Raw genomic sequence first — 13,909 nt, forward strand, 5'->3', positions numbered from 1 at the left:
GGTGAGAGTAACATGTGAGATTAAAGCACAGCCACCTCATAAATGTCCCCTGGCAGGATGTAGGTTGCTTATTAAAGAAGAAGCCTGGCATTGCATCGCCAGTATGTAACTGTTACCCAGCACACCTGAGGATGAAGGGGCATGCCGGCCGGCCCGCCCATTTTCACCCCTCCTTTTCACCACTTTCACCTCTCAGGCATGATGCTTCCCCTCAGAACTCTTACAACATAGGGGATGGGTTCAGAGATAACAGCTTTTGTAATACCCTCTCTCCACTTTAGGTCTCCAACAATGAAAATGTCTCCCTACGGATCAAGAGGGACATTCCTTCACATCAATGTCTTTAAATGTTGGCTTCAAAATTCTTAAGCAGAACATGTTTGATGTAGAAATCGCTACAGGATATGTTGCCCATTTTTTCACTTGCAGGAGGATCTTACCCACATTTATGGGGCAGCAGGAGTTTCATTTGTAGTAGAACCCCATCCTCCACTAGGGCTAGACTGCTGAGTTCATGATCGATGTGGTGGAACAAAGAAGCGTGTGCATTTTGGAGGCCACCGTAGTGTCATCCCTCTATACACCAGCATCTTGAGCCTGGAAACCTTATACTACACAAAAATGTAATAATAAAACCACTAAATCCGTAGTGAGCGTGTCTCGCGCTCTACATTACTTAACTTAGTCCAATACAGAAGCGGCCTCACTGGCTGTATGGGAAATAAATATTTAAATAAACTGGGTCAGTGAATACATTAATCACTCACAGAGAGTGCATCTTCCATTCATATCCAACATAGCCATACAGTCTCTTGACAAAGGAGAACAGAGACTGACTGCATTGCAGTACCTAAGGATTTGGGCAAGGTGGCTCCTAGGTCACTTCTCACACCTTCTTATGGACTAGTGCCAGCCAAGCAGTTGAATGAAGTGAGATTATCCTATGGGCTGGTGTAGAGGCTAACTATCCCTCCCTGTTTCTTAAGCGTCTCAGAGACCTAGCTAGGCATCTGAGACCTAGCTATACACCAGATTAGCCACAGCTCCCATCACTGGACAACATAGTGGAGCCCCACCCAGCTACTCCATTACCAGTCAGATAGGAAGTCCTAAACTGGTGTCCTGCTATGAGTCACCCAGTTAATGTCATTGTGGGAGCTCATAGATTCTTGTTTTCTCTGTTGCCCTAGCATAACAAACAGTGCCTGAGATGCTGCTGAGAAGGTCGAAGGATCAGAGTTGCCCAAAGGGAACCTGCTAGCCCTTGCATTCCAAAGTGTTCTGTCCTGCCTCAGAAACTACCTTTTTCCATGCTGAGTCTCTCCTGAGACTGCATTCCCAAAGCCCTGCAATATGGAACATATCAATTCAGTAAAGTCTCAGAACACCAACTCTATAACATTCTCTCCTCAAGTAAGTACAGTCATTCATAGCCAGACTTTCAACCAGTAAATCTCTGGAATGTTCCTTCAACCACCCCATGCTGTGTTTTTCCTCAAACTATGCACACATCCCTAAATGATCATAGACACACCTACCACATACATGCACAAACCCTTCTGTGGAAGAAAACTTGTAACCTATCACCGTCACAAGGATATTCATAGAGAAGAGGCCAAAAAAAAATCACTTTTTGTCGCAATAAAAAAAACGTATAGTATATTTGTAAGGGAAAGAGAAGCAAACGTCAGGGTCTGTTTATTTCAATATTGTGTTTTACTGGTTGAATCATACAGTGCCCAAATATTTGATCGCTGTCTCTGAAAATCTGCTGGGTCGCAGTTGTCATTTGCATACCAGGATTTGATTGGCACTATTGACTCTTCAAGTGTCATTCTGCTCTTCAGCAGGAATCGGCCCTATTTCATGATCTCTCCAATGGCCAGTCTTCCTCACCAAAATTTTGCAATTGATCAGTTTCCTCAGAGCTGCTTGTTTCAGTATTTTAATTTGAACGTAGTGACACTTCTTTCTACTTTTAGTAGATGATCATTTTCTCAGTGATGATGAAGGTGATCGCGGTCTTCTTCAGGCGCATTCACCACTTGTGAGTACACTAGCTCAGCCTGTGCAGCGGAAGCTTCACCATAGCCTTCGACGAAAGGGTGGTACAAACTGTCCCGGTCTTCTTCTGCCTCCTCGGAAACCGACCGCAGGTGGGCGAAAGGATCTTCAGCTACAGAGGGGACAAAATGAGTGCTTTCTAAATAAACAATTTGAGCACTATGGTGAGGAAAAGACACACGTGGAAACATTTGAAAAGCCCAACTCATCAGTGCTCCAGATTACGGTTCCCTGATAGACCATGCATTCCTATTAGAACATTGGAATGTTGGGAGGTCCATTGAAGACAATGAAGTGTCTCAGGGCCAATAGTGGCTGCTATAGACCTACTGCACCAACACTCCTTTGCTTCTCTCTCTTTCACCCTGTTTATTTTTAAACATTCTGCCCTCAGAGGGAGGAATGCGCTAATACTCTTATAGCCCTTCTGCGTCGGGCTATAGCGGCTGTTAATGGTCCTCTCCCTTGTGATAGGCCCTCACTTTGGCTCCAACCCATACATTGGGAAAAGTTAACAGTTAATAGCCCTCAGAAACAGCCTATAATTTCTATAATAGAACCTCCAAAGTTCCCATGGTTATCCTGCCAAATGTGTACAAACATTACACTGGCCATCTGCTCTGCGATCCAGCCAGGAGACATGCAGGTCAGGTCACAGAGCATAATTAAAGCAGCTGTTTAAAGAATGGAAAATGAAATGTTACTTTTCTTTTTTCTGCACTGTATTTCTTGTTGTATATTGACAAGAAGAAAGGAGATTTATGGCAACATGTTTATTTTTTGCACTCCTTGAGTATTATAGAAAAGTTAGAATCTTTCTGCATGATTTTACTGTGCCCTTTAAAATAAACTAACCTATATTAAACAGCTTCAGATATTTTTTTCAAATATTTTTTACAGCAAATATCTAACCACTTTCTTGATGTGTTTAATTTTGCATTATGTATTCTATTTTTATTTCTCATGTTTGCAAACATGCTTTCTCTTTTATATAAAAGAGCTATGCGCCAATGTATAGGGTGATTTTAGGGAAAGGTGACAGTATGACCATTCATTATAAAGAATAAAGTACCCCTGCCGTACATGATTAGGATATTGAAAGTCACCTCGGAGTTCCAGAACCTTATAAAAGATCTTGGCTTACTGCCTTGTTTCTCAATATAGTCATGGACCTCATCAGTGACTTGCAATATCCTTTTAATGTATGGCCTGGGTACTTTATCCCATATATAGTTTTTACTGTATAGCTGTTTAATCCTTTCTCTGTGACCAGTACTACTTGTGCGATTGAATCTCATCATGTAAACAAACCTGGTTTCATCTTTTTGTAGGTGTATTCTATCAATGTCCAAGTCTAAAGCGCTTCGAGTTTGACTGATGTGGCCTGTGCTACAGAAAAACCCAAATAAATAAAAGCTATAGGGTTGGGTGTTCCCATATTTTTGGGAGATGAGGGAACCATATCTTGCTGGCTATTTTATTCTCTGTCTCCAGTGAGAAACATTCAGCTCTCATCTCAATCCACCCCTGAGATAATCTATCCCAATGTAAATGCTTGAAATCTGATTCGGGTTTTTGTCAGGAGCTAGGGCCAGGAGATGGAGCATAAGTCACTTGAGTGGTAATTCAAGGAGAAAATTGTAAGATTCTCAGCTGGCTACGTTTGGTTTACTATATATTTACCGTTAAAAGTACCCAAACTAACTGCAGCTCATCGGGGTGCCTATTTGTGGGTGCGGGACCAGGGGATGGTCTGAGGGTAGTTAGGCTTGCGCCAGCTTTGCACCTTTTCCTTTCTGCAGAGCATTGGTGAAGATCAGCATCTGAGGATCAATGTCGTAGGTGATTTCTGCATCCTCAGGGGGCTCGATCTGAATGACTCCGGGGCCACTGGAACACAAAAAACACACAGCGTGACACTAAGCAATTTCCGCCCAAAATATTTCTTAAGTAGAAAAATAAAATTTCCTCTCATAGGTTCTCCACAGTGATCACGTTTCGGTTTATGGTGATCTGCTGGGCTTGCAAAATCCTGAGATTTTCAGTGAATATGCCCAGGATTCATAGACTTTGTGCGTGTTTTTTTCTGAGAAGATAAAGCTTTGTTTCCCTTTCTCAAATATGGTACCCACACATGAGGTGCCGCTGGTTCTGCAATATAAAGGAGGGAGCACTGAGGCAGCCATACAGATAATTCTGACACCACACAGGCAGAAACACGTTGACCGCTCTGGGGGTATATTAGCTTTGAGCCCCCAGTCCTCCTAGTTTTTAACCCTATCCAAGGGCACCACAGAATAAAGTTATTGGGCCCCTGAGATATTTTTCACCTTTTTATTAATCTTGTTTTTGCACTCTGCACCTCATTAACCTTTTTGCTTATGGTTATCCCTCACTTTAAAATATGTAAGCTCCTCTCCACCCACGACTTCCTTTGGTGGAGAATTGTAGCCCACATTTGGAACCTTGCGGGCCCGATGTGAGGAGGGAGCCCAAGGATGAAGCATGTCACCTTCGGGTCAGTGAGGGTTCTCGTCCTTATAAAGGAGCACTTCTTGTTTGTCTTGCTTCCTTTTTCTTTCTATTATACAATTTTTTCACGAGAGACGTATTTTTTGTGAGTTTCAATTTAGACAGGAAGTAATACTTTATCTTTTTGGATTGTCTCCCTTGGATCCCTAGTGTGCTTTTGCCTTTACCAGGCATGCCTTTACAATGCAAGGTAAGCATATATAAGGAAAGTGAATCCCCTAACCACGCCTAAACCCTAAAAACAACCTTACCACCCAATACCCCTACCTATCCCTGAACCCTAAAAACACCCTTACCACCCCTAAACCCTAAAAATACCCTTACCACCCAAAACCCCTACCCACCCCTAAACCCTAAAAAGACCCTTACCACCCAATACCCCTAACCACCCCTAAATCTTAAAGCACTCATACCACACAATACCCCTACCCACCCCTAAACCCTAAAAACACTCTTACCTCCCAAAACCCCTACCCACCCCTCAACCATAAAAATACCCCTACCTCCCTATCCCCTTGCCCACCCGTAAACCTTAAAAACACATTTACCACTCAATACCCTTACCTACCCCATAACCCTAAAAACACCCCGTACCCACCCCTAAACCCTAAACCCAGCCTTACCACCCAATACCCCTACCCACCCCAAAACCCTAAAAACACTATACCACCCTGTACCCTTACCCACCCTAAACCCTAACACCCAACACCCCTAAACCTTAAAAACACCCTTACCACCCAATACCTCTACCTATCCCTTACCCCTATATTTGTATATAGATATGTGTATGATATATAGATATATTTATATATGTGTGTGTGTATATATATATATATATATTCACTTAAAAAACCATAGGTTTCACACATGGTATAGTTAGGTGGATATTTCACTCGTAAAAAGCCAATGAAATTCCCCCGTTATAGTTAGTTCAGATAACTATAACTCGCGCGCCCGCAATCCACTGCTCATGACGTCACATATTACATCACTCATGACATGGTCAGTGGCATCACTCATGACATCACTGATGACATCATCCTTGTGATAGAGTGGCGGTCGCGCGAGTTATAGTTATCTGAACTAACTATAACGGGGGAATTTCATTGGTTTTTTACGAGTGAAATATCCACCTAACTATAACATGTGTGAAACCTATGGTTTTTTAAGTGAATTTGCAAGGTTTTTTAAATGCTAATTCCTAACTATAACGTGTGTGAAACCTATGGTTTTTTCAGTGAATTTCTACGGTTTTTTAAATGCTAATTTATTTATGTATTATTTTTTTTTATATATTTATTTTACAATAAACTACAATAAACCGCGATTTAAAAAAAAAAAAAAAAAAAAAAAAAAAAAAAAATTTGAGTTTTTCAGGGACCCCCGCGATTTAAAAAAAAATTTTTTTTTTGGGCCTTCGGGGTCCTTCAGGGACCCCCTGACCAAGGCTAGGGGGTCAGGAACTCTCTACCCTGCCCCCTTTTCATGTTCGCCACCTTCCTTTTTCACTCTCGCACTGAAAACAAACAAAATGGCGGCCGACACTTCCTGATTTCGACCGATTCGAACGTTGACTAACATGTAACCACCAATCAGAATTACGCTCGCGCACGTTAGGGTGCTCGCACGATGCACGCACGGTGCGCGCACCCTGCGCGCGTATAGATATATATGCTTTTAAATGCTATTTTCTCAGGAAATACTAAACAGATTTAAACCAGACCTGCGAAAGGCACTTCCTTGACCTTATGGCTACCTCTCTACCAAACTTCAAGTAATTCTGTTCAGCCGTTCGGGCTGTAGCTGCGACTAAAGGTCCTATGGAAAAATGCATGGGGAAAACGCGTTTTTTCTCGGTCCCCGCTTGACGAACCACCCCGAGACTTTCAGGGTAGGAGCTGAACGGAGCGCCCCATTAGTTTTGAAAATTTCGCGAGGATTCGTCAACCGGCGCCAAAGTTATTCAAAATAGAATTTTGAGATTTCCTATGGAAACACGGTCCTAACTATAACTATCTACTGGCGACCGCCAGTAGATAATATATATATATATATATATATATATATGTGTGTGTGTGTGTGTGTATATATATATATATATATAAAAACAAAGGTTACAGGGACTTTATAGTTAGGCTAAGATTTCACTTGTACAAAACCAGTGAAATTAAGCAGTTATAGTTACCTGAGCTAACTATAACTTATGCCTCCGCAATGCACAACTTATGGCCTCACATATTACATCACTCATGATGTGCAGTGACATCACTGATGACATCTCAAATGACATCACTGATGACATAATCCAGTGATTGTGAGTGTTTTCTAAACGTTTATGACTGTTAAACATATACACTAAGCTACTACAAAAGTTAAATTGGTATACTTTGTGTACTACTAATCAGTGATACTATTTCTAACATATATTATGTAAGTGGTTGTGTATCTGTGTGAGTGGGTATGTGAGTGCCTGTATGGGTGTGTGAGTGGGTGTGTGAATGAGTGTAAGGTTGTAAAAGAGGGTGTGTGTACCAGTGAGGGTGAGTGAGTGGCTGTTTCAGTGGCTGTATTGGTGAGTGTATAAGTGGCTATAAGGGTGAGTGAGTGGATGTGTGAGTTACTGTATGGGTGACTGAGTGGCTGCATAATTGAGTGACTGGGTGTGTAAGCAACTGTTTGCATGAGGAAGTGGCATTTTGAGTGGGGATTTGGTTAAGTGAGTTGGTGTGTAAGTGGCTGTATTAGAGAGTGAGTGTCTGTGTGAGTGGCTGTGTCAGTGAGTGAGTGGGTACATGAATGGTTGTATGGTTGTGTGAATGGGTATGTTAGTGGTTGTGTGGATGTCTAAGTTGTATGGGTGAGGGAGTGTCTTTGTTGAGAGGCTGTATGGGTGAGTGAGTGTGTGTGTAGGTATATGGGTGAATAAGGGGTGTGTTTGGGTGTATGGGTGAGTGACTGGCTGTATGGTAGGCGAGTGAGTGGATGAGTGACTGTATTGGTGAGCATGTGTGTGAGTAGCTATATGGGTAAGTGAGTGGCTGTATGCGTGAATGAGTGGCTGCATGAGTAGGTGTATGAGTAAGTGAGTGGCTGTATGGGTGAGTGAGTGGATGTGTGAGTAACTGCATGGGTGACTGAGTGGCTGTATGAGTGAGTGACTGGATGTGTAAGTGGCTGTATGCATGAGGGAGTGGCAGTTTGAGTGGGTGTTTGGTTAAATGAGTTGGTGTGTAAGTGGCTGTATTGGAAAGTGAGTGTTTGTATGAGTGGCTGTATGGGTGGTTGAGCAGGTGTATGAATGGTTGTATGATTGTGTGAATGGGTATGTAAGTGGTTGTGTGGGTATGAGTGGATGTCTAAGTTGTATGGGTGAGTGAGTGTCTGTGTTGAGAAGCTATATGGGTGTGTGAGTGTGTGTGTGTGTGTGTGTGTGTGTGTGTGTGTGTAGGAATATGGGGGAATATGGGTGTGTGTGAGCGGGTGTGTGGGTGAGTGACTGTTTGTTTGAGTGGCTTTATGGGTGAGTGAGTGGCTGTGTGAGTAGGTGTATGGGTAAGTAAGTGGCAGTATGTGTGAGTGAGTGCATGAGTAGATAAATGGATAAGGGAGTGGGTGTGTAATGGTTATATAGATGTGTGAATGGGTGTATGAGCGGTTGTGTGGGTGTGTGAGTGGATGTGTGAGTGTTTCTGTGGATGATGTCCTCAGTGATGTCATTTGAGATGTCATCAATAATGTTATCAGTGATGTCACTGACCATGCCATGAGTCATGTAATATGTGAGGTCATAAGCAGTGCTTTGAGGGACGTAAGTTATAGTTAGGTCAGGTGACTATAATTTCTGAATTTCACTGGTTTTGTACAAGTGAAATCTGAGCCCAAGTATAATGTCCCTGTAACCTTTTTCTTCAGTGAATTTTGATGTTTTTTTAATGTTATTTCCTCACTATAACATCCCTGTAAGCTTTGTTTTTTAGTGAATTTCTATGTTTTTAATGTTATTTCCTACCTATAACGTCCCTGTAACTTTTAGTTCTTTTAATGAATTTCAAAGGTTCTTTAAAATGTCATTTCTTAACTGTAACCTTTGTGCGTGAGTTTGAGATTGACTTTAGGGGTCTGTGGGTGTGTGTGTGAGGAGGGTGTGAGTAGTTTTCTTGGTGCGTGAGTGGGTTTGAGTGGCTGTATGAGTCTGTGAGTGGGTTTGTAATTGGTTGTATAGGTCTGTGAGTAGGTGTACTAGTGGCTGTATGGGTGTGTGAGTGGCTGTGTGAATGGCTGTATGGGTCGGTGACCGGGTGCATGAGTGCTGTATGGATGTGTGAGTGGTTTTGTAGTTGTATGAGTGTGTGTGTGTGCCTGTATGAGTCTATGAGTTGCATATTACTAAGGTAGATGGGGCAGAACCAAACAGGCGATCCCTCCAGGTGATTTGCACTTTTGCATACTCATAGCCATTTAAAAGGAGAACCATGGACTCTGCTCTCACCAGGAGAGACCCAGAAAGACCCCACTTGTCACAGTCACTACAAATTGCCCTTTGATAGACCAACAATGCATTCACCTTCACCAAGGATTTGAGATTGTGATTCAATGTGGAATTGCCCAGAAAACAGACTTGCTTTGCCTTCGCCAAGCCCAGGACGTTAGAACCATTTGTCCTTTACAGACATGGAGCTTCAACTGGGGCACCTGGTATGTTTATATTTGTAAGTGCCTCCTGTTGAGGTTTAATTTCTGTGAAATGAGCATCAGGGCCAGAACAGCCTGGGTAAAACTTAATGGGGAAGGGGCATGTGCGGCCCATGTCCCACAACGGGTTTCGGCCCCGTGGGACCCCATCCCCTGGGACCCGGCCTCCTGATCCTAGGCATCCAGTGTGTAATGTTGGTGACCGTGGGGGGGCCTCATTGCCCTGCGTTTCTTTGCCAGCTCCCCCTATCTGGCGGGAGCCAGCATTGCTCCCACACTTAGGGAGCAGCAAATAAATGCTGCTTCCTGTGTGTGGGAGCAGTTTTCCTGCCCACTGGGAGCAGACAAGTGAAAGCAAACTGCTATCTACCGAGTGTGGGTACCTTGGGAGCTAGCAAGAGTCAGCCCTGGAGGGTGGCAGTCCCCAGGGCCATCAGTGGCTCCAGGAGGGGGAGCTGTGTGTGGGAGCAGTTTTCCTGCTCCTGCCCACTGGGAGCAGACAAGCAAAAGCAAACTACTATGTCCTGAGTGTGGGTACCTTGGGAGCTAGCAAGAGTCAGCCCTGGAGGGTGGCAGTCCCCAGGGCCCTCAGTGGCCCCAGGAGGGGGGGCTGCACTGCCACACTGCTTTCTTTTTCAAGGGCCTGCCCGGGGAGGTTGTGGTCTCAGAGGGGGGCTGTGTGGCCCCCTCCTTCTTTTTTTTTAACAACAAACTTTATTGTTTTGTACAGTACAAGGGTCAATCAAGAAAGGCGACTTCGTACTAATATGAAACACATAAGCACCTTTACTGCAATTTCCTCCCACTACCCTGGTCTGCAAACATCAGACCCCAACCCCCCCCCCCTCCCATCCCAACCTATGCCCACACCCATGTCGTTCCATCGCGCAACCTGACGATTGCCACTGTACTGTAGGGTTCAGACACCTCCATGACACTGCAAGCGAGTCGTGCTACGTGGTTCTAAGCAATCTTTCAATGGGATCCCCCATATCGGGCTGTTCCAACAACGCCAGGTCTATACCTCTATACGTAGCCCATCTGGACCATATTTTCCCATGCTTCACTGGGCACCCCCGAGCCTGAAAGACCGCGAGTTCCGCAATCATACAGCGGTCCAGCGCCTTCTTCCAAGGGGACAGTCTAGGGGGGGAATCATCCTTCCAGTGCTGGGCCACGTCCCGTTTGGCCAAGGTGAGGCCCAGGAACAACAAGTGCCGCTTATACCTATTCCCTCCTATGTCCTCAGTACTATGGAGTAGGATCAAACGGGGTTCTAGGGGAAGGGTCCAGGCCAGTACCTCACTCAAACAATTCACCACCCCCTGCCAAAAGACCCGTAACGCCCCACACGCCCACACTGTGTGTAAGAATGTGCCGTCCTCAGCACGGCAGCGCAAGCAGGTCTGGGACTGGATCACTCCCATACGCCAAAGCCGAACTCGAGTATAATAGACCCGATGCACGTACTTAAATTGGATCAAACGGTATCTAGTGGAAACCGCTGCCCCACGCGGACTTGCCAGCGCCTCAGCCCAATCATCATCGGTCAAGTCAGGGAGATCAGCCTCCCACCGCTCTCGCGTATTATGCAGTGTAGTCTTAGCATGGGTCGTTAGGGACTGGTATATCTGACGGATTTTATGCCGACCGAGGTTTCCCATTAACAGTCTACCCTCCAAGGGATGGAATTCCGGGAGCATGGTCAGGGAGCCAATGGCTGGGGATAACGCATGGCGTAACTGTAGTGGCCCCCTCCTTCTAATAAAATAAAAAAGCCCCGGGGAGCTGATGGTCCTCGGGGCGGTATATGACCTGGGAGAGAAGCCACGTGGCCCCTTTCCCTCTGTTATTTCAAAACGTGGCCCTGGGGAAGTGGTGGTCTCGGGACCCTTAAGGGGCAATGAAGGGAGCCCTTGTGGCCCCCCCTCTGATATATTTATAAAACCCCGGGGAGGTGGTCCCCGGGGCTCTTAAGAACTGCAGGAGGGGGGCCGCGCATGTCTCCTCCTCCTTATTTTTAAGCATGCTAAGGGAACCCGGGACATCCAGGTTTTAGTTTTGAAGAAGCGTGGGAGACCTCACTTCTTTTTTAAAGCAAATATTACCACAAATTCGCAAATCTTCGCAATTTTACGGCAACATTTTTCTAAAAAATGCTTTTTGGCCCTGGCAGGGTCACAGGGGGATCCCAGCACCAGCGCTATGAGAACAGGGCATTCTCACCTTGCCCCCTCCTCCTTATTATTAGGTGAATATGTCAGTGACAACATTAATGTTTTGAACTAAATAAACACAGACATTCACCAGTTATAGATAGCAGAGTTAACTATAACTTGCACCCTTGCCATGCACTGCTTATGACCTCACATATGCCATCCCTCATGACGTATTCTTTAACATCACTGATTAAATCTCAAATGACATCATTGATGAAATCACTGATGGCATCACTGATTACATCATCTGAGCATCTTTTGTACACATTGCTCTATAAACCCGTATGGCATTAGAGGCCTGAAAGCAAGAACAAAATATCTCAGAATAATATAAAGCATCGTTAATGCCCTCACATACAACTCCCTTGGGTGTAGCAATCATGGATTATGTACAGCATTAACCCTATACCATACACTTCACAGATAGCCTGGTTCACATTACCAATCAAACACAGATATATGGGAAACCTTTATTGCACACAGTGTTCAATCTGAATACAAGTGTTCAGAGAAAGACAAATCCCTCAAGATACTCAACAACTCTACCAAAATGTATTACCTACTATGGACAGCCTTTATCTGCATCAAACGTCTCACAGTCACTGAACCTACATTGAGAATTAAGTTGATATGAGTAGAAAAGTGGGTACTGTAAACACTGTTTACTGTCTGGATAGAGTTTGCCCTGTACCACACTGTCTACAGACAGTGAAACTTTCATGAGAAATATACCATTGAGTATTAAAAAGCATCTATTAAGAACAGTGTACACTTTATGCAAAGCTTGTTAAAAACAGCACTATTTGCTTAAAATAACCGAGGTCTGAAGGTGCTAAAGATCATACAACCTGCTGCCTTCATACTTTAACTGAAAACTTTACAGCCCATCACCTGAAGCAAAACATACACATGTACATAGGTTAGTACCTAGTGTTATGTTATGTAGAAATGGTCATGCTGAGACAATTCTGCCTAATATTTCAAAGCTGCTTACAATACATAGTATCTATTATGTAGAATCTTTGCCCTGTTGGAATCTTTTTTTGCAGAGCCCAAAACCCTGTGTGGAACAAACTGGATCGAACTTGTCAACTGTCATCTGCACACAGAGTTACTCTTCAATACAAAGATTTATAAAGTGTTCAATACCTCTACACATCTATGATGCATTAGAAGCACATCCATTTTGTAAACGATTACACCCAGTACCTAGACACAGGCTGTACAAAATTAGGTAGATAAGTAATATGGTAGCTGCCTGCGACTATAGAAACTACAAAATAAACTAGCAAACTCATTGGATAATGCCATCAGTGATGTCAGCGATGATGTCATTAGATTTATCATCAGTGATATAAATGATGTCATGGAACTTCTCATGAGTCATGTAATATGTGAGGTCATAAGCAGTGAATGGTGGGGTCTCAATAATGGTTAGCTCTGCTAACTATAACTGGTGAATATCTGTGTTTTTTTTAGTTCAGAACGTTAATGTTGTCAATGACAAATTCACCTTACTATAATGTTATTTTAACCTTTGTTTTTTTTTAGTAAATGTTTCTTTTTTTACTTTTCTTCTTTTTTAAAAAAACAGATCTTTCTGTCACACCTACCTATAACGTTACTTTAACGTTTATTTTTTTCAGTGAATTAATATTTTTTTTTAAGGTAAAGTAATATTTTATTACCATACATAGAGTTAACCCCTTGCTGCACACTCAGGTCCTGGCGAAATCTACAGAAGGCAGCCAACCCACCACTGCATATGGTCTTTGCCGTGTGCAGCATTAGGTTGTCTTTCAGGCTTCAGGGACCCTATCCGGGCCCAAATACAATAAAAAAGGGGAGGGGGCCATGTTGCCCCCTTCCCCTAACCTTCTTAGGCACTGGGTATCCATCCCCTGGGGCAAAACCAATAAAAAAGTGGAGGGGGTCATGTGGCCCCCCTCCTTGAGCCTCATTGGGCCCTGAGGACCACATCGCCCAGAACCTTATGTATTTTATAGGGGAGGGGGAGGGTGCATGGCTCCCCTCCCTGTGTCTTAAAAAGGCCATGGGGATCCTATCTCCCAGGGCCATATATATATGAAGAGGGGAGGAGAGCCACGTGGCTCCCCACCTCGAGCCTATTATGGCCCTGGGGTCCCCATAAACCATGGCCATGCATGTTTTACAGGGGAGGGGGGCATGTTACTCCCCTCCCGAGTCTCAAAGGGGAGGCATTATAGGCACCAGGGAGCCAACTTCCAAGGCCAAAACTTACAAAACATGGGAGGGGCCATGTGGACCTCATCCTCCAGAGCCTTTTTCTAAATTAAAAGTGAGGGTGGCTGCGTGGCCCCCCTCCCAGAGCCTTATTAGGCCCAGGGGACCCTATACCCCAGAGCTTTTTTTATTAAAGG

The 13,909-nt window shown here is 44.1% G+C and overlaps 1 protein-coding gene across 1 annotated transcript in view; it reads right to left on the reverse strand.

Annotated features, from left to right (window-relative positions):
- Window positions 1-1,697: 1,697 nt before the first annotated feature.
- Window positions 1,698-13,909, reverse strand: part of PRAP1 (proline rich acidic protein 1) — a 33,325-nt gene continuing 21,113 nt past the window's right edge. The window contains exons 4-5 of the mRNA XM_085607941.1: window positions 3,851-3,954; window positions 1,698-2,176 (exon numbers count right to left, since the gene is read on the reverse strand). Of these exons, the coding sequence (XP_085464067.1) occupies window positions 1,998-2,176; window positions 3,851-3,954 (283 nt within the window). The 3' untranslated portion in view covers window positions 1,698-1,997. The remainder of the gene's footprint in view (window positions 2,177-3,850; window positions 3,955-13,909) is intronic.

Source organism: Triturus cristatus, chromosome 1_2 (assembly GCF_964204655.1).
Source record: "Triturus cristatus chromosome 1_2, aTriCri1.1, whole genome shotgun sequence".
Classification (NCBI taxonomy): Eukaryota; Metazoa; Chordata; class Amphibia; order Caudata; family Salamandridae; genus Triturus; species Triturus cristatus.